Here is a 22526-nt window from a genome sequence, read left to right as displayed (position 1 = left end):
GATAGGTGGCAAAACATTGCAAGATCACAAACATAGACATGTTATCAAAACCAAACCCATGATCACTTAACATTGAATAATGCAATAATAAATAAAAATCTAGATTTTTCGTAGGATAAAGACAATGACTAACATCATAAAGCGTACAAGATGATTTAAGAATTTTTAAAGAGCATGAGGGAAATTTCCAATAGCTAGTCTCTGAGGAATGGGGACAAATAACTCAATCGAAACAAAGGACTTAAATTATAACTTAAGTTATTAGCAACTTCAGCTAGCAAGTCAATGCCAAATTAAAATGCAAAAGCCATAGAATCATTAAACACCTAAGGTTTAGACTAGGGAAAACAAATAAAACCCTTCATGCTAGAAAGTAAAACCCTAGAAAATGTAGACATTATTCATATAATAAATTTTTTGAAGTGATGAGTTTGTTTGATTGCATAAATTTCAAAACTCTCAATTTTTGGATCTTGGGGATTATATTGATTTGTATGAATAAAAGAGGACTTTCTAGAGGCAACAATGATGATGAGGTGAGGGTAATTTGAAGTTGCACATGAAACCTACAATGATATCTTTTGCTAATGAATAAGCTCCACTTTGTTGAATAGGGTAGAGAGGGGAGTGATTATGTCCAATTATTTGAGTATAAGATCTTACTTGAAATATCTTCTCAGCAAGAAATCATGTTTGAAGCGAAGTGAAATGTCAATAATAGTTGTGCCTAAGTTCTCTCTTTTTAACCATCTTCATGCTCTCTAATTTGCTAATATCCATCACGTATATACTTAAAGTAGATATTCTAGAGGTGCAAAAGTATTCATTGAAAGATTTAGATGGTTGTTTTATATGAAGTGTGACCTACTCAGTAGTCTTTTCCTTTGTGAGAGTGGGACTCATCTTTTACTTCACTAACCTAGTAAATGCACTCTCATGTGATAGAGTAAATGCAAGTCCAAAAGATTGCTTCCATTATTTTGAATCATGTAATACTATAGGCTTACTAATAATGATGTTTCTTAACCTATCCTTACTAAGATTGGTGAAAGACAATCCAATATACATTAAGAAATTTTTAACCAATCCTTGCTATCCTTATATAAAAATAAAAAGATCTAACATTTATGCATGGATCTTTATTTCTACTAGATGTATCTATTCTAAGTTCTTTAAAAAATATTTAGATTAAAAATCTATGAACCAATTTAAATTATTAAATTTAAACAATAAGTATAGATAATCTAAAACACAAAATGAGACCCACTATTCTATTTAAAATATACAAAATATTATAAAATATTATTGTATATAATAAAAATTAAAAATAAAATTTTGAAATAAAATAATTTCAAAGTATAAATACCATAAATAGTATATTAAAGAAAAAACAAAGTTAAAATTAAATGTAAAAAAGAAAAAGGAAATCTAGAACTTTATACCGTGAAACCTCGTCCCTACGCAAGTTTTTTTCTTGACTGGAGGATTGTTTAGTGTAATAGTTGTGTAGTCGTGAGGGGACAAGACTGAGTTGTGAAAGTGAAAGTTGCGACTTTTAAGGAGTGCTTTCGTATTGGTAAACCAGTTAATCTATTTTTCTCTTCTTTGAAGACACGGAAAGAATATCTTCTACGGCCTTCAACGCGCTTTACTGGGCAAAAACAGTGAAAAGGGGCAAAAAATTATTCTCCACTACCGATTCGTCTCCTCTTTCCACGCGCCTTCGGCCTTCAACAGGCTTTAGTCGGCAAAAGCAAAAGCTGATAACTTAAAAAGATGTGTCTACGGTTTGGTGGGCTTAGTCAGTTACGTTGCCTTTTCCCGCGCGAATATTATCCACTCATTTCTCTGCTATGCATTCTTTCTTCTTTTTTAATATGCAATTCAAGTCCATCTGCTCTACACCATTCCCATCAGCTTCTTCTCTTTCAATCATTTCTGCGTTAAGCCAGCTTTGTCTGTTTTCTGTCTGCCTTAAATTTACAGCAAAGCCTCAACCTTAGCTGTGAAGCATTTTTCTTTGTTTTAGTTTATATCTCATGGCAACATCTTCTAGCAGTAGTGGCGCCTTTGATGCAGTAATGTTTCAATTGTATCTAGTGGCATGCTCTTCTAGCAGTATGCGTGCTTTCGATGCAATAATGTTTCAATTGTATCGAATGGCATACTCTTATCGTAGTAGTGGTGCTTTTGATGCAGTAATGTTTCAATATTATCTAATGGCATCCTCTTCCAACACTGCTGGTATTTTTTATGCAATAAATGCCATCTGCTCCTACTTTTGTTGCATCCTCGTCTGGAACCAAACTCTTGCGCTATGATATATTCATAAATCATTGTGGACAAGATGTCAAACACACTCTCGCCAGCAAGATCTACGATTCCTTAGATGCCACGGGATTGAAAGTGTTTCTGGATAAAGATGAGTTGGATCTTGCGGATTACTTTCCCAAAGCCATAGAAGAAGCAATCAAAAGTTCTTCTCTTCATATCGCCATATTTTCTGAACATTATGCACAATCCCCCTGGTGTTTGGCCGAATTGTTTTGTATGCTACAAACCCCCAGCAAATTTATGCCCATTTTCTATCATGTTGATCCTTCTGATTTAAGATGGGCGATTGAAGGAAAAGGAATTTATAAAGGTGCCTTTTCTGATTATGTAGAGAAGAAAAGGTAGAACTGTAATGCTCTTCATTCGGCACCTTGTTAATTAATGTTCTCAATTATTAATTTTTTAAAAAGTGATTTACTTGGCTTTATATCGAAGTTGAGTTGAGATGAGTATTTTTGCGTTTTGCTTGTATTATGTTCCACCTGAGCAGATACCCTTCCGAACTGCAACGTTGGAAACAGGCACTCCAACAAGCTTCCCTTTTTACTGGCGACATAATTAAGAAAGAGAATCAGGGGTAAGTACGAAATGATCTTCCTCCTGAATTTAGCTTATCAAATCTTCTATAATGTTTTTTTTTTAAATTTCTATAATGTTCTTCATTTGAGTATCTTTTGCTTTGTTTGTTATATGTGTATCAGCATTAAGTTTGCTCCTTTTAATTAGTAGATAAAATGATTTTGATTGTCCCTAAACATCTTTTGATTAAGCTGTGTAAGAAAAAAATAATTAACAATATTTTATAAACGTTTTGAATCATAATTTGATAAAATTTAAGCTTTAAAAAACAGAAATAAATGCAAAATGAAATCTTCATTGAAAATGTTAAGTCCATCTTGGCTGTGAAGACACTACTAATCGTGGGTGAGCCCTAGATGATTGTTATTGGCACTTGATTGCGCCAACAAACCTCTTTTCAAGAACTTTGGATCCTAATTAATTTTTTATCTCATATTTTATTTCCTTTCTGGTGTCGTAGAAATGTCTTATGTTTCCACATAATCATTTCCGCACGGCCATCACGATCCATGTTATGCATGCACGACTGGCTTGTAGATTGGATTCACCCACTCTATGTATTTAATTCGATGCCCTTAATTGGATCCACAGATGACGTTATTTATTAATTAAATGAATATAAAAATCAGTTGTTCTTTGAAAATAAAAAAGGCTGATGTATTTTAATTTTTAATTAATTAATTATTCCCTTGGGCGGGAGTCTCCTGTTGTCATTGGATTTTTATGGTTTCAGATTTTGCATTAGGGGAGGAGCACCAATAGATAACATAGTTTCAAGAACCGTCACCTTATTGTCATGTTGACCCTCCAATAGCCGTCATAGTGAAAACACTATTAATAAATTTGTTTTGTACCAATAGCCGATCATTTTTGTGTACTTTTTGACCTCTATACGCATAACTGATTCCACAACGTGCATCGTTACTACCCAGAAGCCAGATCAATAGCTATAAATCAAAATCAAAATCCAACATACCCTTTAGGATGCATGGGTGTGCGAAGTTAGCTATGATGGCTATTGGTGCTCTTCCCCTGTTGTACAATTTTCTTTTTAGTTTTCTGTTTTTTTTAACTTTGTTGTTTCTGGATTTGATTGTGCAACCTTTTTAGCATTAATGTTTTCCATTATGGTTAAGATGTTTAGAGAATGCCAAGATATGATAGATAGTAATTTGCAAACTTAGATTAGCTCCAGATTGCATTTGAACGATTGGGCAGAGAGAGACATAAAGAAGTGGAACTTAAATATTTTAAGAATCTAAATCATATAAAAATTACTTTGCAATAAAAATTTATTAGAAATTTTTAAAACTATTTTATTAAAATATGTAGATTACAATATTTATGAATTTAATTACAATCCTCAGTCTAATACAAATATTAAATAATTTACACCAAAATAAATAATATGTACTATCTTGTAATTGTAATTAAGGCTAACTTAATGTGAATGTTAAGGGTTAGTTAAAATGAAAGTTTTTATTCTAAGATAAATTTTAAGACAGAGTTAGTATTAGCACTCAATTACATTAGAGTTGATGTTATTTAATTTTTAATTATTTATTGTAAGAAAAATATTAAAAATAATATTGTGTATAAATTGTTCTAAAAATATCTTTAACATTTTTTTATTTAAAATAAATAATAATTTTTTTTCAAAATATATAAATTTAGTTTTTTTAATACAATTATTTTATATTGATCTTTACAATATTTGAACTATCTTACTATCTTACTATTTTTTTAAAGTAATAATTAAACTTAATGATATTTTGTTGTAAAAAGTAAATATTAATAATAGTTTTAACTCTATTGTCACAAAATTTGTTTGATATTTTTTTGTTGCCACTTTTGAAAACTTTATATTTATATGTTGTATTTGATAATTCTATAAAATTAAAATGAATTATTAAATATTTTAAAAATATTGAAAATTTAAAAGACTTAGCAATGATTTTTGAATAATAAAATAATTAGAAAATGTATAAATTATTTTATTACAATTTGTAAAATATGATGTTTTATGAATTGAATAATATAAATATTAAATAGTATATATTAAAATTAAATAATATGTGCCTTGTTTTATCTAAATTAAGGTTAGAGGGTTCACTAAAAGTTTGAGTTAGTATTACGATTCAAGTATAGGATTACCATTCTAGAATAAAACTTGAGTTAAGATTATAATTAAATTAAGATTAAGGTTAGCATTAGAATCCAATTAAAATTAGAATTGGTATTCCTAAGATTTAATTAATATTAAGAATAAAATTAGTGTGTCATACTAGAAATTATTATGTTAGTTAATGCATATCTTATTACTATTGATTGACCATTGCACCCTTTTGTACAAATGTTAGTAAAAGATGATTAAATCTACATGTTAGAAATTGGATAGACATGTGGCCAACATGAGGTCACTTATAATAATATTTGACGATCTCAATTGAGGTAGGAGTTCAAACGATATCAAAAGAAATAATATCTGGTGTAGGAAACTGCGGTATTATTCTCAGTACAAGAAGGATGCAAAATAGAAAATAGAGTTGTAAGCAATAAAAAAACTAACTTCTCATTTCAAAAATCCAGAATATAAACAACGACAAGAACACCAAGAGTCATAACCATCAGAATTCGAAATGGTAAGCTGGCTATTAGAAAATGAGAAAATTGAACTAATTTTGAACTAATTTTGCATCTCTGGAACCTCCATATCATTCCTCCCTCCTTGACAAGCAATGGACCCCATTACACTAATCTATTGCAACAAATGAGAAAATTGTGCTTCAATCTGTTCTTTACTTAACCACTTGCCCTAACGAGAAGACCGGCCAGCCCGAACAATCCGATAAAGAGGGATCTTTTGATTCATGAGAGTCTTCACAATAACCTCACTGACACAGTCACGCTGAAGTAGAGTCTTGGCAGTTGGATTCAATTCTGTAGCATTGAGGTATTCAGAAGCTTGGGAAATATCCAACAAAGGGGAAAAATAAGGACGTAGCAGCTCGACATTGAAAACCGAATACAATCTTAAAAATGGTAGTAAATCTAGCTCAAAAGCATTTTCAACAACTATCTTGATAATGGTATATGGTCCATAACGGAGGGAAGAAAGATTCTTGCTTGGTCCTTGAAGACGCTCCTTCTACATTTGTAACCACAGCTTGCCACCAACCTGAAACTGATGAGTTCGGTGTTGATCATGTCTACCCTTATACTTTTTATTGCTCTGCTCCAAAACCTCATGAACTTGTTGTTGCAAGTGTCGGATTTTATCAATGAATTTATCTGCCCTATCTTCTTCCTTGCCAGCATTAAATGCACAATCAGATTGTAAGGTAGGGAGAGCTATATCCATAGGTGCCAATGGTTGATACCCAAGACAGACCTCAAAAGGACTATGCCTTGTAGAACTATGAAGGGCACGGTTATAGCTGTGTTCCACACAAGTCAAGCTCTCATCCCATGTACTCGAAGTCTCCGATTACCAGGCATCCTTCAGTATTGAATTGAGATTGATAGATTCTAGCTTTTTCCAAAATTTTCTTCTCCCTTGTCTGGTATGCAGGGCATAGATATTAGAAAAGAGCCAAGATGTACTGTCTTTAATGTGGTGAAATCTAACAAACACCATGTTATTATCTAACCAAACAAGATTCCCCTAAACATATTGGAGGTTTCAAAAGAGAACTATGTGAGATTGGTAGATTCTAGCTTTTTCCAAAATTTTCTTCTCCCTTGTCTGGTATGCAGGGCATAGATATTAGAAAAGAGCCAAGATGTATTGTCTTTAATGTAGTGAAATCTAACAAACACCATGTTATTATCTAACCAAACAAGATTCCCCTAAACATATTGGAGGTTTCAAAAGAGAACTATGCTACCAGAGGCACCATCCAAGCTACCTTCCAAGGCCCCACAATTCTTAAACACTTCAATTTTTTCCACTTTAAATTTTTTCCACTTTATCCTTACACATTTTAGTTTCTTGAATCAAAACAATATCAGGTTTATGATCCATAACAAGGTTCCTGAGAACCTCCAGTTTATGTAGACAATTAAGTCTGTGAATGTTCAATGAAATAATCTTAATATTAATTTGAGAGAGCATACCTCAGGGATGGTCAGCTGGGTACCATCTGCAATATTCTTATTGTCTTCCAATTCCCTCATTTGATTCATTGATTTCCTTCCCAGTATTGATAGGATTGAGCCCACATCAAATTTGGCTCTTCCCCTCATTTTCACAGGAGTAGTTTGGGGAGTAGATTTAGAACCCTTTTTCCCTTCTTGCTTTCTCTAAGTGGCGTCATTATGCTGGATTTCATTATCTAGAGAGATCTGGGCAACAACTTTATGCATAGCAACATTTTTTCCTTCTTCATCTGCCCATTTAGTGCTTATGTTGAGAAGAGAGGTTGTCGGTTACGTCGAAAAGGTAGACTTGACATACTTAATCAACATCTGGGACTCAGAGGAAGAAACTCCTCTAAGAATATTGCATTATTGGGCATCTTCGAAGTTGGGAAGAGTGTCCTCACTATTCGAGTCCTTTATGACTGTGATCGAATCCTCCTCCTCATCATTCACTTGCAGAACCACATGGATTTCCCATTCCTCCAGCTCTTCTTCCTTCTATTCTTCACAGTTGGGGCTTGGATTTTCTCCTTTGTTTATTCTAGTCTGGACTCCTTCTTTATCCTCTTTCTTTGATTCCTCTCTACCTTCCTTATTCAAATTTTTCTTTTGATCAAAGGTATTGGGAATGGTAAAATTTTGTATCTCTTCTTCCACCTTCTTACTGGGATTTTTAGCCTTCCATTACATCTTTCTCCCTTTTTTGGCTTTCTCTTTTTCATCCTGGAATGGACTTTTTTTAGCAATATGTGTTGCCTTTTTGCAGTGGAAGCACACAAAAGGGACAGTCTCATATTGCAACTATTAGATCTATTTCCCAAGCCTGGAGTTAACCTCTATTGAGAGAGGCATATCTGTTCCTTAGAGACACCAACACAAATTCTTGCAAAGGTGAGTCTTCCTCTAGCAGCTATTGTTGGATCAATGGATAGGAGTTCACCAAAAGAGCTTTCCAACCCATTAAAGACATCTTCAACCCAAGATTCTAGGGGAAGGCCTGGGAGTCTTACCCACACAGGGGCTTGAGCAAAGAAGGATTCATTAAGATCCATCAACGATGACCACTTATGAAGCATTGGAGCATTTTTCCCTATCACCCAAGGGCCGCCACAAAGAATCTTAGTCATGTTTTCCTCGCAATAAAAAGTGACGGAAAGAGTTCCTTTGGGCATAACAGTAATTTCAACCTGTCCCTTAAGAACCAGCTTTTCTCTAGCATATGCCCTAAGAACATCAATATTAGGTCTAGGACCTAGGAATTTACCGACCAGAATCAAGGCCATCAGAGCAATATTGTGATCAATCACAGGATCAAGAATTTCTATTGCAAATCTCCCTTGCAAAGGATCAAAGATATCATGTACCTTAGGGAAAGAGGACTTTTGCTTGGTTTGACACCAAACACAGAGGACTAGGGGTGAAAAACATCCACCTGATTGGGTTCTTGTCTTGGGGTACCATTACCATGTGCCGATCCCCCTCCACTCGGATCTAAGGGTTTTTCACCTCCTTGTGGGTCCCCCAACAAATGGATCCTTGCCATCCGTCTAAGGATCTGCAGTCTCAAGTGCATCTCGTGATCCTTCCTTACCGCTTGCATCCTCGATCGCATGGCCAGGACAAGACTTCCCGCCTAAATCAGAATTGAAAATTCCTCTCCATGTCATAAGAGTAGTTACATGTAGAATGAAACATCCATAGTATTTTAGTTGATATCGTATTGAAAAATAAAAAAATATTATACCTGTATAATAATTAAAATTTATATAATAATATTATTAGTTGATTGGAAAATATATTACAATAAGATTTTATAAAAAGTTTCAAATACAATTTTTCAAATTAATAAAAATAGAAAAGAATCACTTTAATGATTTTATTTAAATAATTTTTAATATTACGAAAAAAAAATCTTTCACTGAGAATAAGAGATAAGCTGACCAATAGATATGTTAATCGACTGAAGGAGTGAATTAATCTTAGCACACTAATTAGATCAATTTCAAATGAGGCTTGAGATGAAAACCATTGTTGAAACATAAAATATCAAGTCTGGGTATCTCTAAAAATTACTAAACCAAAATATAAAAATACAACACAACAAAATATGAGTGGCATTACCTTACGTACGGGCATTAACTAAATTAAACATTATACTTATTGAGGATATTATTAGTTTTCAGTACCCCTCTTATTTTAATGGCGGAGAAAATTGAAGCATAAATTTCTTGCTTCATCTTTGAAGAGTTTCTCTGTTTCTAAATTATACAATTACCGTATGGGTTGTCTATGAGTACTGTTTTTTATATAAAATGTTATTACTCTGTGAAGAATTTGATAATGTTGACAATGCTATTACTATTTTATGTAGTTCAATGGCATCTAGAATGGAGAAGGGATTGTTTCAGGCAGCGATATAAATAACAAAACGAAAAATTGATATAGTTAAAGATTTAAAAAAATATAAATTGATAGAATAAATTTTAAAATTGAAATATATAGAAGATAATATGTAAACATGTAGTTTTTGAAATGTTGCTACTATTAATTTGATTGATTTGTAAATATATAAATAATTTTTTTTCTTCAAATTTGTTTAAAGATTATTTCAAATAAATTTAAGATTTTAGATGACCAACAAAAGACATAAAAATTTCATAACTAATGAAACAATTTTTAACTTTGCTATAAATTAATCCACTAAAATTTAAAACCTATAAAATAAGAACTTCTTCTGAAAAATAAATATTAATTAATTTTATAATATATTTATTTTTAATCCCATAAAACATCTGTACTAAAAATAATTCTTAATCATATCCTAATCTCCTAGAATCCCAAAACTTAGAAACTAATCTCATAAATTAGAAGCTAATCTCCTATAAATCCTGAAAGCTACTCTAAAAAAAACTAATATGAATCAAAGAATTTGTATAAATATCTAAACTATCCTACATTGATTCTGTGATATACATCTGACTCTGTCCCTCCTCTCATATTTATTCTTCAACTATGGCGTTTGACAATATTTTTTCATTATTTATTTTTTTAATATTTATGCCATTGATATTGGCAGCTGAACGTGTTGAAAGAGCAGGATCTCTGAGCAAATACTTAAACACAGGATTGCACGCCGACTGAGATGCATCTAACAACATTACTTATCATCATGAGGTTTGCTATTGCGTTTGTTTTTCATTAAATAAATAGTTTAATGGAAACAAGTTCAAATATATAGGTGTAGGTATTTGTATCTTTATAAAGTGAAATATAATAATTTGAGTAAGTATATAAATAAATAGTAAGTCATTATGGCTCAACAGTCATATGGAGGGATTTAGTCTGTTAGAGTCATTCAAGGGTCGAATCTGATCCAAACACACCTTTCAGAGTTTGGATCTTGATGGATGACTTTTTATATCACATACCATCATTGTCACCAAATGTGCTCAATCAATTTAGAAAATATGACTTGTTGAACTTGTATAGAAACAGTCAGATGGATTTGTCTCAAATTAAAATGTTATTCCAATAAATTAACTTACGAATTTATCATTTGTTGATTTTATCAAAAACATAGATTGAGCAACAGTCTTATATATTTGTTTTTTAAAGATATAATCTATCCTTATCTTTGCTTCCGATTTAAATTGTGTGATTGTTTACATTGACGTTTTATATCACACTCTAATCTACCTATCATCATCCTGATAAATCACAATGTGTGATCTTAAACCTTGATGTAAACAAAAAACCACACACAATCTGAATCAGAAACAACAATAAGAATTACTATAAATTGTAGAAAACTAATACCTTTAATATTATAAAAACAGTAAACTTATAATATAAATTTACTATGAAAAAACCGGAATTAAAAATCACAGTCTTCAAAATGAAATTTTAAATTACCTAATTTTATTGTCATCCTTATTTTACACTATACGAATAACAATGATAAGTGGAATGGATGAAGGTTTTTGAGCATGACCTAGTTTTATCTTTATTTTGTAGTTTGCAGTAGTAGAAATGAGAAGAGAGGAAAACCCGGAAATCGGTTTTCAATGTGTGGCAACCGTACGTGCAGACCGGTGATGAGTTTAGTGCCGTCTTTATGCGGCTTTTCCGTCAGAATCTTGATGATTCAATAAACGAATTAATGAAAGCTGGATTGATGGTCTGCGTAATTACTTTGTTTTGTTTATTTGTACTAGCTCTATACTTTCAATTAGTATAAATGATACTATGGGAATGCGCGTGTTAGATTTTTTTGTTCTTCGTCAGGTTATGCGTAAGGTAATAATTGAAGGATCTTAGATAGATAATTTTTTTTAATTTTCTGTTATAGCTTTTGTAGTTGTTTAAGTTTATTCTAAAATAGTGTCTGTGAATTTGGAGGGCGAGGAAAAATCTTGCCTCGATCTTGAATACGAATGACTGCTGTTTCTGTATATGATCGCACACAAAGGGGGGTCACCGTAAATATAAGACGAGTAAGTATAAATATTTGTTTATTTAAATTTTTTTTCCCTGTTTTCTTAATAGAAATGTTTAAAAACCCAGATTATTTACAAATCAGACTACCTTTCTACCTATAAAACTCGATTCCATTCCCTTTGGTTACTCAATTTTTCTTCCAAGGACTTCGACATTTTTCGCCAATTTAGTTCAATTAGGAGGACAAGTAGCTGTACTATCTGGTAGTCAAGGAACTCCATTCTCAAAGACGAACATGGGTAGTGGAAACTTTGCAGAGGAAAGGAATAAAAAAGCAGGTTATATTGGGAATATAGAATTGTTTAATACTAATGGTGTTCTTATATCAGACATGCCTCGGAGTTATATCTCAGCTAAAAAGGATTGTTATAATGTAAAAGGATATTTTATAAAAGATCACCCTTGGGGATACTGTATATATTATGGAGGTCCTGGAGGTTATGTTTCTCAATGTAAATATTAAAGTATTTTATTAAATAATTTATAGTTAGTTAAGAAAGGTTATTTATATTAATGTCTAGTAAAAGATTATATATTTTTTTGTTTTTAATTTATATTTTTTATTATTTATGTATTTAGATAAATTTTATTAGTAATTTTATGGGAATGTGGACTGTTTGGTAACTAATCTTATAAATATTTATATGAATTGGTCATTTGATAGGACATTTAGATGTTGTTACTAGTTTTTAAAATATTTTTTAATAAAAATGAATTATAAAGTATATTTTTTATGCTTTTAGAATTCATAAACTTGTATTTCTCATGGTACACATTATTAGGTGCATCATCTTTCTTAGAATGTTTGTGAACGTTTAAAGCTGGTTGTTATATTGTAGTATATGTGTCATTGTATTATATAATCATTAAATAGTTATTTGCTACTTCTAACCCTCATCAACTAGCACAAAATTCTTATAGATTTATATTTTAAGTTAACATCTAATTTATACAATATATTTTTATATAGAGCTATAGATATGAGAATGTGCTTTGTGATGACAGTTTGATGTAGATATTTAAAAAAATCGATAAAAAACTAAGTCAATTTGGCTAGATATTTGTGAGATGCTCCTTTATAAATGGGTTGTATACTTTTGATAGCTTCAAATCCCCCTTAATCCTGCTTAGAAGGTGTTGAGAATCACAAAGATGAGATTTATAGTTTTTTTAATGTCATATAATAAACATTTGTAACTTTGTAGCCATTATATAGGGTTCTTAGTCAAAGGTGTCTATAGAATATCTATGCATATCAACCATTTGATAATGATCTTAAATATTTCTTATAAAAAAGAATTCAACTTTCAAAATACTTTGATTTAGTGATATTGATTCTTATGTCTAAATAAAATTAAGAGTGCGAAAATAAATATTAACCATAAGAACTTGCATAAATTTATAATCATACTTTACTTAATTATTCATTACAATAATAAACTTTTTAATAAGGTAGTGGAAAACAGTGGATAGAAAGATTGCTAGCATGGACTCCAAGATCAAAAATGTTGGTACTAAGAATGAGATGGAAGAGATTAGAAAATCGAGGAGGCCCTTAAAAAGAAAATTGAGGAGGTCAATAACACTTCAAGGGATGTGGCTAACAAATACAATAGGTTATCCATGAGCTCTGACCCTATGAAAGTTTGTTTTTTTATAAAGCTTTAGTTTGTGCCATAATTGGGAGGACAAGGGTACCCTCACATAGTAGACCATCATTTTGTATTGGGTGGTTGTTTTGTGTTTTCTGGTAATCTTGGTTCTTTTTTCTCTACTGATTTTCTAGTTACACTCTTGATGTCACTTTGTGCTTTTGGAATAAATCTGTGGTTATGTAGTGACACGAGCCAATCCCATTTTTATTAATAAATTTTTTTGAAGTAAAGAAGATAACCCAATATTATATTGAAAAATTACATAAATTTACAAAATTGATTATATAAATTAATATTCAAATATAATCAATCCTAATCCCAAGACTTATTACAACTATGTTGCTTTTGAGCACTTATTTTCTTGAAACTTATCAGGATAAAGCTCATTGCAGCAAGAAAACAAACAACAACTGAACCATGCAAAAATATTCACATAACAAACATTCTTAGCATATAAGATATTTTCAATTCTAGATATTGCATTGTGAGATTGGCATCTATACAAGTGAAAATATTATCTAGATTAGCTTTCATCTATTCACATTTAAGTATCTCTTTAGATCTTCTTGACCTCGATTTCTAAGTATGTGGTATGGAGTAGATTCTCCATACCAATTTATCTGCTAGAGATCTACTTTTTGCTTCCCAATTTTTGATTCCACCTATTCAAATTTCATTGGAAGTGCAAAGATTTTCTAACCAAAGAAAATATCTCACTTTAGATTGAAGTTCCTTGATTATTTTATTGTATATGGGGATTCCATTGAGAACTACATTTATTAGAAGAATTTTCCCACCTAGAATTAGCTATTTTACTTTCCTGGGGCTGATTTTATTTGAGACTGATGTTAGTAAGTTCTTCCATATTTTGGCTTGTTATTGCCTAATAAGAGTAGAATTCCTAGGTATTTTACATGGAATATCTTCTACTAAATAACCGCAAAATGTGCCAAGTCTATTTTTTACTCGAGGAGGGGCATTGATGAAGAAGATTTTAGACTGTATTATTTACTATTTGCCTTTTATGGTATGTAGTAATGATGATTTATGTTTCATTGGCTCCTTGATGGATGCTCTTAAAAAGAGAAAGGTGTTATATGCAAATAGTGAGTATGTGATTTAACCAAGATAATGAATACAAATAACTTTCCAAGAACCTCTAAGACTCACAAGTGTTATAGCTCTAATCAGAGCTTCAACCATCAGAATGAATAAAAATAAGGATAGTGGATCAACCTATTTTGTTTTGTGTGTCATGTAGAGGAGAAGAATCCACCTTTCTCTTCTCAAACTATTGATGGAAGACAGAGAGTAGGTCTTGTAGCAATGACTTTGGCGAAATTAAACTATGTTGTAGAGTCTAGTGTCATTAATTATACACCCTTCATTAATCTATCCAATTTCACACTCTCCTAGCACCTATTTTGGTATTTCCCTTTTCTCTATGCATTATAAGACTTTAATTATAATGAATTAATATTTAATTCAATATTATGAGTCTTATTTCACTTTATTACATCATCACAATCTTATTTGGGCCCTTAATTCTAGATGTGCCCTTTATCATTTTATCTGAATTTATCCTTAATCCTATCTTAATTTCAACTATCAAATCATATTTTACATATCTACACATCTTGGTTTGAGCCATTGAGCTTGATTTAGCATTAGAATCACGATAAATTGTATCTCTACAATTTCAAAAAACAATTGTCAACACCAGGGGCACCTGAAATTCTAGTGCCATGCTTGTTTCCCCAAATTTTAGGAGGGTAATTGGTCGGTCTTATTCTATTCAAATTTAGCTCCGTGTGAAAATATATTGATTCTAAGTTGTCCTAGAGATGATTTCAATGATGAAATCACTATATAAGACATCTTTCTCAACTCATTTTTCATCTATCTATCTATCCATCCATTATGTCAACAAGCAAGCAAGCATCCTTGCATACATGAAGCATTAACAAGCATTTTTAGAGATCTTCAATGTTGCATATTCTTGATTTGTGGAGGAAAATTACATCATTATTATACAAGCATGTGTGTGTGATTATGGTTTTGTCATGTACATGCCATTTCATGCAATATATGTGATTACATCCAAAGAGCAAAGAATCGTCATTAGATCTAAGGTATATTCCCTTAGGTAATTATTTCAGTATTTATATTATTTTATTCAAGGTTGATTCCATACTACAATTTGACTTAGGACAACCCCTCTTCCCAATAATTTTTCTTCTCTTTCAATTTAGGTTGAACTTTTGAGAACAAATCCAAACATTCAAATGTTGCTCAGATCCATGCTCGTGGCTCTATTTGACTACTATAGCTCAATATTTATCCATAATCTCTTCAATTTCAGCACATTTGGCTAATTTCAACATTTTAGCAATTCATCTTAGAAAGAGGATAATTAACCCTAACCAGCTGAATTTAATAAGAATTCTCAGCCCTATCCTTGTTGATTTGAGGCTATATTTATTAGGTTCACCCATCTTTCAATGTAAAGATTAATTTGGTTCGTTAGTGGCCTTATCGTATTTGGTGAAACCCTAGTTCCAATTTATGCCTCTATATTTCATTACAAGTTTCTTTTTTCTTAAATTATAAAAATGTCAAATTTATTTTTACAATAGGATGTTCTTAAGTTGCATGGATTAAAGTTATATGAAAATTCCCTTTATGACCCTTTTGGTGATTCATCTCCCAAATTTTATCTCCTTAAAGAGGACATACTGATGCAAAAAAATACTTTTAACACTTCTCTCAATGATCTTCCTATTTGGAATGAACCATTGGAGGATGGTGTTGATTATTCTTTGAATATGTTCCTCCTCCATGAGGGTATGGTGCAGGAGCACCTAGGTTTGAGTGCATTTTCTAGATTTTGGTGTGCTAGTCTTTATTTTGGTTTAGGGTTGTGAATAATGGATTTCTCATAGTTCCACTCGTGTGTTGGATATGCATTTGAAGGATGGATGTCAACTAGATCATGTATTTACTCAAATTTGGCTTATGAGCCCTTGTAAGCCTAAAATGGCATAAACTTGCATTTTGGTGTAAAATGTCTTGAAACACTTCATTTGGCATTTAGACATGTCATTTTAGTTTTTATAAGTCATTTTAGGAGGTTTAGGATGAGTGGAAATGCATGAAATGTAAAAATGCACATTTTGGCAAAAGTTCTCATTGTTGCTCGACAACATTTTACAACTTTTGAGCAACTTTTTACATCTTTGAGCATATCGGTGGTTAGAAAACCGATGAAGATTTGGTTAGGATCCATATGGAATATAAAATGCTCTGAGAATGAATGTAAGCATGGTGGAAAACACCTTGAGCAAGTTGTGATATATTGTGAAGACTTTTCCAGATTTTACCTTGCATTTTCTTTAATTTTGAGCAACAGTCTATACTTAATGGATTGATATTAATACTAATCTTTCTTGATTGCTTTGTACGTGCTATTGTAGTAATCAAAAGGTGTTTGAAATAGTTTTTAGTGCAGGTTCAAAGTGTGTATTTGATTTTACATTGCTCTCGACCTGAGCAAGGGTTTAAGAGCCCAATTATGGGTCCATCTTGCAATCCCTTGAGCTTTGCTCAATAATCCCTCAGAATTGAGCCATGGCACCCTTGTACATTGTAAATTTGTTTTTTTTTGGCCTGGAAGTCATTGAAAGGCTATTTGGCATTATTTCCTAGGCGAGCTCAGTTATAGGCCAATTAGGAAAATGAGTGAAAAGTTGCATATGCTTGCAGGGATGATCAGTTATGCAAATGCCAAGTGTTTGGAATAAGTAATTAAGGTGTGGAAGAGCCTATGTGGAAGGTTGGAGGTGTGACAGACCGAAGAAGACAATAAACCCTTTGAAGAAGACAACAAAGTCCGAAAACCCTTAATAAATGTCATTTTTGGGTTCTGTACCTGTACGAATAGACCTCAATTTCTCAGTTGATGGATTCAAAATTTCATCCAAAAGGGTATTTAGATCATAAAATATTTTTCTAGGTTCTTTGAGTTATTTTTGAGCAATTTCCCAAAAACTGGTTAGGTAGGACTAATTGGGGCTCTAGGGCTACTAGGCCTAGAAAATAGGAGAAAGAGGGAGCGATGAAGAAATGAAGGAAAGCCAATTGTAAAACCAGTTGATTTTCATGGGAATACATTAAGAAAACTTACTACAACCCCTGCAAGTATATGTTAGAAAATTGCATAGCCTTGAGGTTGGATTTACCCTTGTGAATCTCAACCATGCCTGAGCAACTATTGAGCATAATTTGATAGGGAGGACTTCTAGAGAGTTTGAGAGTTTTGGTTTGTTGGAAAACTAGTGCAGAGTTAAAGGATCCCACTAACATATCATTCAAACTTCCTATTGAGCAATGTGAGACTCTGTTTGAGAACCCCTCCCCATCAGGGTAGCTTGGTGAAAGAGGATGATATTATGGTAAAATAATTTCATATTAGTGCGAATTCCTTTAATAACACTTCACATTCTATTCATTTCAATATCCTTCCCCCTAGAGATGGAGAATCAATAAGACACGATTTTCCATTTCCTTAGGTTTTTCACGAAGATAATTTATAACAATATGATAATATGGTTTTCCATAAGATTTTAAATGTTCTCTCTCCTAAAGATGAAGAACCTAACACAAATCTAATCAATGCTATTCATGTTGTTGAAGAACCTAAAATTATTGTTAATGATGGGGTGACTTGTCAACTAGATTATCATATTGTTGGCAAGAGACACTATGTTGATTATAAAATGTTGTCATTGATGGGAACTTGAGTAATCCATCCAACCCGTAGTTTATATTGCATTCATACTAGAAGATTGATTGAGGTCTATTGAAAAGAACATGTCATTTGATAGAGTGTATAGTAATTTGATTGGTGGTTCAATTGTGTTGAGTATTTGGTATTGTGAATCTTGGAGATGCATTATGATCATGTAATATACCTTATTCCAAGTTTGTGGCCTCTAGTGTTGAGAATTGAGTAAGTTGGAAGATCTGGTAGATAGGTTTCTGGTTAGAACAGTGTTCATCAATTGTAACTTATGGAGATTCGTTGTGCAAACTGTGCAGAGTGATTTTGGTAGTTGTTTGCATGTTTGAGGATGTTGAGCCAGCATATGGGAAGTGTTTGGACAACTTATTTTGGTCTGCTTGGTTGTTTTGGATCAGATTGAGCTGACCTTGGGTAACATGTTTCATTTGTGTGTTATGTGGTTTTGGGCCAACATGATGAAGACCTCAAATATTGATGTGGATATATAAGACCGATTGATATGATCATTTGGTGTATTGGTGGTTATATGTGAAGTGTGTGTGAGCGATTGTGTGTAGTTTCTATTACTGTAGGTTTTTTATTTTCCTTATGTTAGGGGGTATTTATTTTTCCTACACTTGTTTTATTAAGCTTGTTTAGGTTATTAGGAGTGGTTAATATGAGGACATAGGGCGAAATACTTCATCTACATGTGTAACTCTCCACCTCACATGGGTACTTGAGTTACACATCCTCTTTTGGCTTGGTGTGCCACCTCTCATAACCAATAATTTGTTTGCGATCTGGGTTATGGGGTAGTTGGGTTTCTCACCCTTTTTTGACCTTATGTGCTAACTTTCTCAACTCCTTTCTTGTCTTCATGTAAGGAGGTTATGCCACATGTTTTGGCATTTACCAAGAGGGTAAAATCTCTCCCCTTTTATGGGGAATAGGAGTTAATGCACCTCTTGGATATATATTCTATATAATAAGCATTATACTCTCACTGTCACTAGTTTAGTGATTGCTCAGTGAGAGTGTTCTCCATCATATCAGATTTATATTCATTCAACTATTTTAATATTTGATCATCTGTTGTTTGGAGTTGTATGTGATCTACAACTGACATTCGATCCAGGCTCAGTTCTCGCTTCTCACAAAATCTAACATGGTATCAGAGTCGTCTTGTCTCGTATAGATCATTGGTTTTTTTATTTATTTGAGAGATTTGAGACTATTATATAGCTAATATTTTCCTTAAAAACCAAGTATTCTCTTCTCCTACATTCTCATGTGACTTGGAGAATCAAAACAGTTTAAAGTAAAATAGCTTCTAAATTAATCTGGTTTATTATATATATGTGCTCCTTGAGATCTGGGTGAATGTACTTTTTTGGTAATATTGGGAGCTTAATCAACATTTCCAAAGTATTAAGAGGGCTTGAGAAAGTCAAAAGTGACTTTTATTTCACCAAAATCAGAGTTTGGAGGATATAGTAAAAAATGAGAGTGAAACATTTTTACTAGAGCTGTTTTCATTTTGTCTTTAGTGTTCCAACTTTCATTCATTTTCAAGAAAAATGCTTTTTGATTTTTCATCCCAACATCGAAAAAATTATAGGTTTCTGATGGTGCTCCCAAAAAATTAATACTTTTTGTAGAAATTGAGGTTGACTAGGGCCTAATTCATTTTTCTAGTAGGGAAATTCAACAACATTTCTCAAAAGTTGCATAACTTTTGCCTCGGGTGTCAAATTTTTGCAAACAAATATTTGACAGAAAGCTGGATATGAACACTTTCCATTCTTGTAGGGCTAATTAAAATATTCTTCTTTTCTTCAGCAAACATTGCAAGTTGAATCAGCTACATTTTAAAACCTCCCACTTTTTATGAGGAATAGGAGTTAGTGCACCCGTTGGATGTATATGCTATTATTTTTCAATATAAAATGCATTATACTCTCACCTTCACTAGTTCAGTGATTTCTTAGTGAGAGCCTTCTCCAAAATTCTTTTGTCTCTATTTTTTCTCTCATATCAGATTTATCTTCATTCGACTATTTTGATATTTGATCATCTATTTTTTGGAGTTGCATATAATCTACAAATGACATCAGATCCTAGCTCAGTTCTTGCTTCTCACAGAATCTAACAGTTTCACATGCGTGGTTGAATTATTTATTCTCTGGAATACAATAGAATATTACAACAAAGAACTATTGCAGAGCAGATTATTTTATGCTTAATCTAAATAGTTTTTGGCATTTGTAAATGCTACTTATCATTTTAGACATTTTGATTATTATATGTAATCATTTTGTAGGGAAGTCTTCCTTCTGAGGTTGTAGGCCTTATTGTAATTTGAGAAGTGACTTGTAGCCAGTGTGCTTGAATGCAAGTGCATTCTTGTCATGTAATATTATTATACTTCTAACAAGATATATTAATATTGTGGGTCTCAATCCCAGTGTGGTTTTTCCTTTTACTGAGTTTCCAAGTAAAAATCCTAGTGTTATGGTGTTGTGGTTATTTTCTTTATGTTTTCGCACTTTCATTTTTTTTAGTTTGGCTAAGTTGTTTAAGAATCAAATTAAGAATCTTAAAAATTGCAAAACACTGATTCACCCCCCTTCTCAATGTTCCTTAATTCAACAATTAGTATCAGAGCTTAGTTCCTCGAAAGAAGCCTAATAGCTTGAGGAGGATCTAAGAAAGTGAATTAATGGATTCCAATCATCTAAAACAACAGCTTGTTGTAGCACTTGACGATCTTGAACAAGCCCAAGCCCAAGCCGAGGTCTAGCAAGTGAAAGTAAACCTTAAGGATGCTAAGAAATTCATTGAATAATTGAAGAATCAGTTGGACAAGTCAAGGGAGAAGAGAAAGGATCTTGTTAATCAGCTTAAGCACAAAGAAAGTCAAAGCATTGATGAGGAAGCTCTAAACGAACATACTGAAGCATCTTATAGACTTTCTAGAGCTAATACATTCCAGGAGAATGAGATGGAAGCCATTGTGATGAGATTGACAAAAGAGATTAAAGAAAGGAAGAAGAATGAGGAGAAGCTTGCTCAATCCTTGAAAGATAAATATGAAGATTGTTACTAGATATGATATTGATATTCCATATGAGTATAAGGAGAAGTTTTGGGTTAGCTTAGCCAAGTTTGATGAGATGCTTGTAAGCCAAAGTAATCCCAATGACACTCAAGGTATTGGATTTGACAAGGGTCAAAGCTCCAAAGTAGCACAACACAAGAACTACTGAAGAAGACCTCTTGTAAGGCAACCTAATGCTCATAAATTCAATGGTAACTATTTTGCTTGCAATAAATTTGGTCATATGGATAGTCAATACATAAATAGGATGATTAATAATGGTCCATCTTTTACCAGTCAATGTTTCAACTATAATAAATATAGTCATAAGGCAAATGTATGTAGAAGTGTGATGAAGAATAGGAAAAATATCAAATGTTATGCATGTGGTGGGTTTGGACATGTTGCTAATCAATGCAGATCAAGAGGAAATCAATTAAAATTTAGACCTTCAAGGAAATATTATTTGATATGATTGCAACAAATCCCATCACATTTCTAAGTATTGAAGAAGAACAAATGTGAATATGAGAGGTTTGGAATACAAGAACATGAATGTGAAGGCAGATGAGATGGGTAAAGCAAAATTTTAAGAGATCAGAGAACAAATGAAGAAGACTTGGGTGAAGAAGAGTGATGATAATGCAGTGAATGGGTCTACTAGATTTTGGTACCCAAACCTCATCTGGTAACTAAGCTAAGGGATCCAGCCTTAGGAGAGGTTTTGATGAAAAGCTTTCAAACCCCTTGTTTGAGATCTATACCTGATTTCGATCGGTTGTAGAGGTGTATTTAATTGTCAAAAATGTTTATGATATATTTTCAGGAGAATTTGAGCAGATTTGAAGATCTAGAGAAGAATTCTTGAGAGATACATAGTATCCATAAGTATTAGTGTTATGTGCATTTATTGCATTCAAAATTTAGGTATGCAAAAGATAAAAAGAGAATTAACCTTTCATTTCTCACTTTGCATTTGAAACAAGAGAGGAGAAGTGAAGGAGAATTTGTAGAGATTTTGAGTGACATCCAGATTTGGTGTGTGATGTTGCATCTTGTTGAAAGGTATTTAACAATGAAACCCCCTTCAGTTGAAAGTTTAAAATTTGAATTTGATAAGATGGCTTCATTTGGTACTGCAACTCCTTTGGTTGTTAAAGTCACCGAGCGTGTCCATCTAAGTTTCAAGAATCATCCATTCATTTTGATGTAAGACGATCCTAAGAGTGTGTTTTCATTAGTGCCCTACAGAGTATTGCATATTGAAGACATAATGGTTTATACTCATTGTTTTATTGAGGAACTGGGAAGTTTGTAAATGTTCAATCTATACAATAATCAGCTTTCCGATTGAATTTGATGTTGAAACTAGAATATCAAGAATTGGAAAACAAGGGTTTTGCACAATTCCTTAGGTTTTTGATGTTCTATGAATATGAAT

At 32.3% G+C, this 22526-nt stretch overlaps 1 protein-coding gene across 3 annotated transcripts in view; it reads left to right on the top strand.

The window, feature by feature from the left end:
- The first annotated feature begins 1812 nt into the window (after nucleotides 1–1812).
- LOC131041512 (probable 2' cyclic ADP-D-ribose synthase BdTIR) overlaps nucleotides 1813–22526 on the top strand; it is an 81003-nt gene continuing 60289 nt past the window's right edge. Inside the window, exons 1-4 of one of the 3 annotated variants that reach the window (XR_009358370.1) lie at nucleotides 1815–2675; nucleotides 2825–2911; nucleotides 10130–10227; nucleotides 11068–11546. Coding sequence is in view for 2 of the 3 variants with exons in the window: in XM_059207708.1 (XP_059063691.1) it covers nucleotides 2263–2675; nucleotides 2825–2911; nucleotides 11452–11509 (558 nt within the window). In the remaining variant the exon portion in view is untranslated. Of the gene's footprint in view, nucleotides 2676–2824; nucleotides 2912–10129; nucleotides 10611–11067; nucleotides 11547–22526 lie in introns of those variants that run through there. The other 2 variants (XM_059207708.1, XM_059207709.1) reach the window with 2 other exon arrangements.

Source organism: Cryptomeria japonica, chromosome 7 (assembly GCF_030272615.1).
Source record: "Cryptomeria japonica chromosome 7, Sugi_1.0, whole genome shotgun sequence".
Classification (NCBI taxonomy): domain Eukaryota; kingdom Viridiplantae; phylum Streptophyta; class Pinopsida; order Cupressales; family Cupressaceae; genus Cryptomeria; species Cryptomeria japonica.
This window is presented reverse-complemented; position numbering and strand designations above follow the sequence as displayed.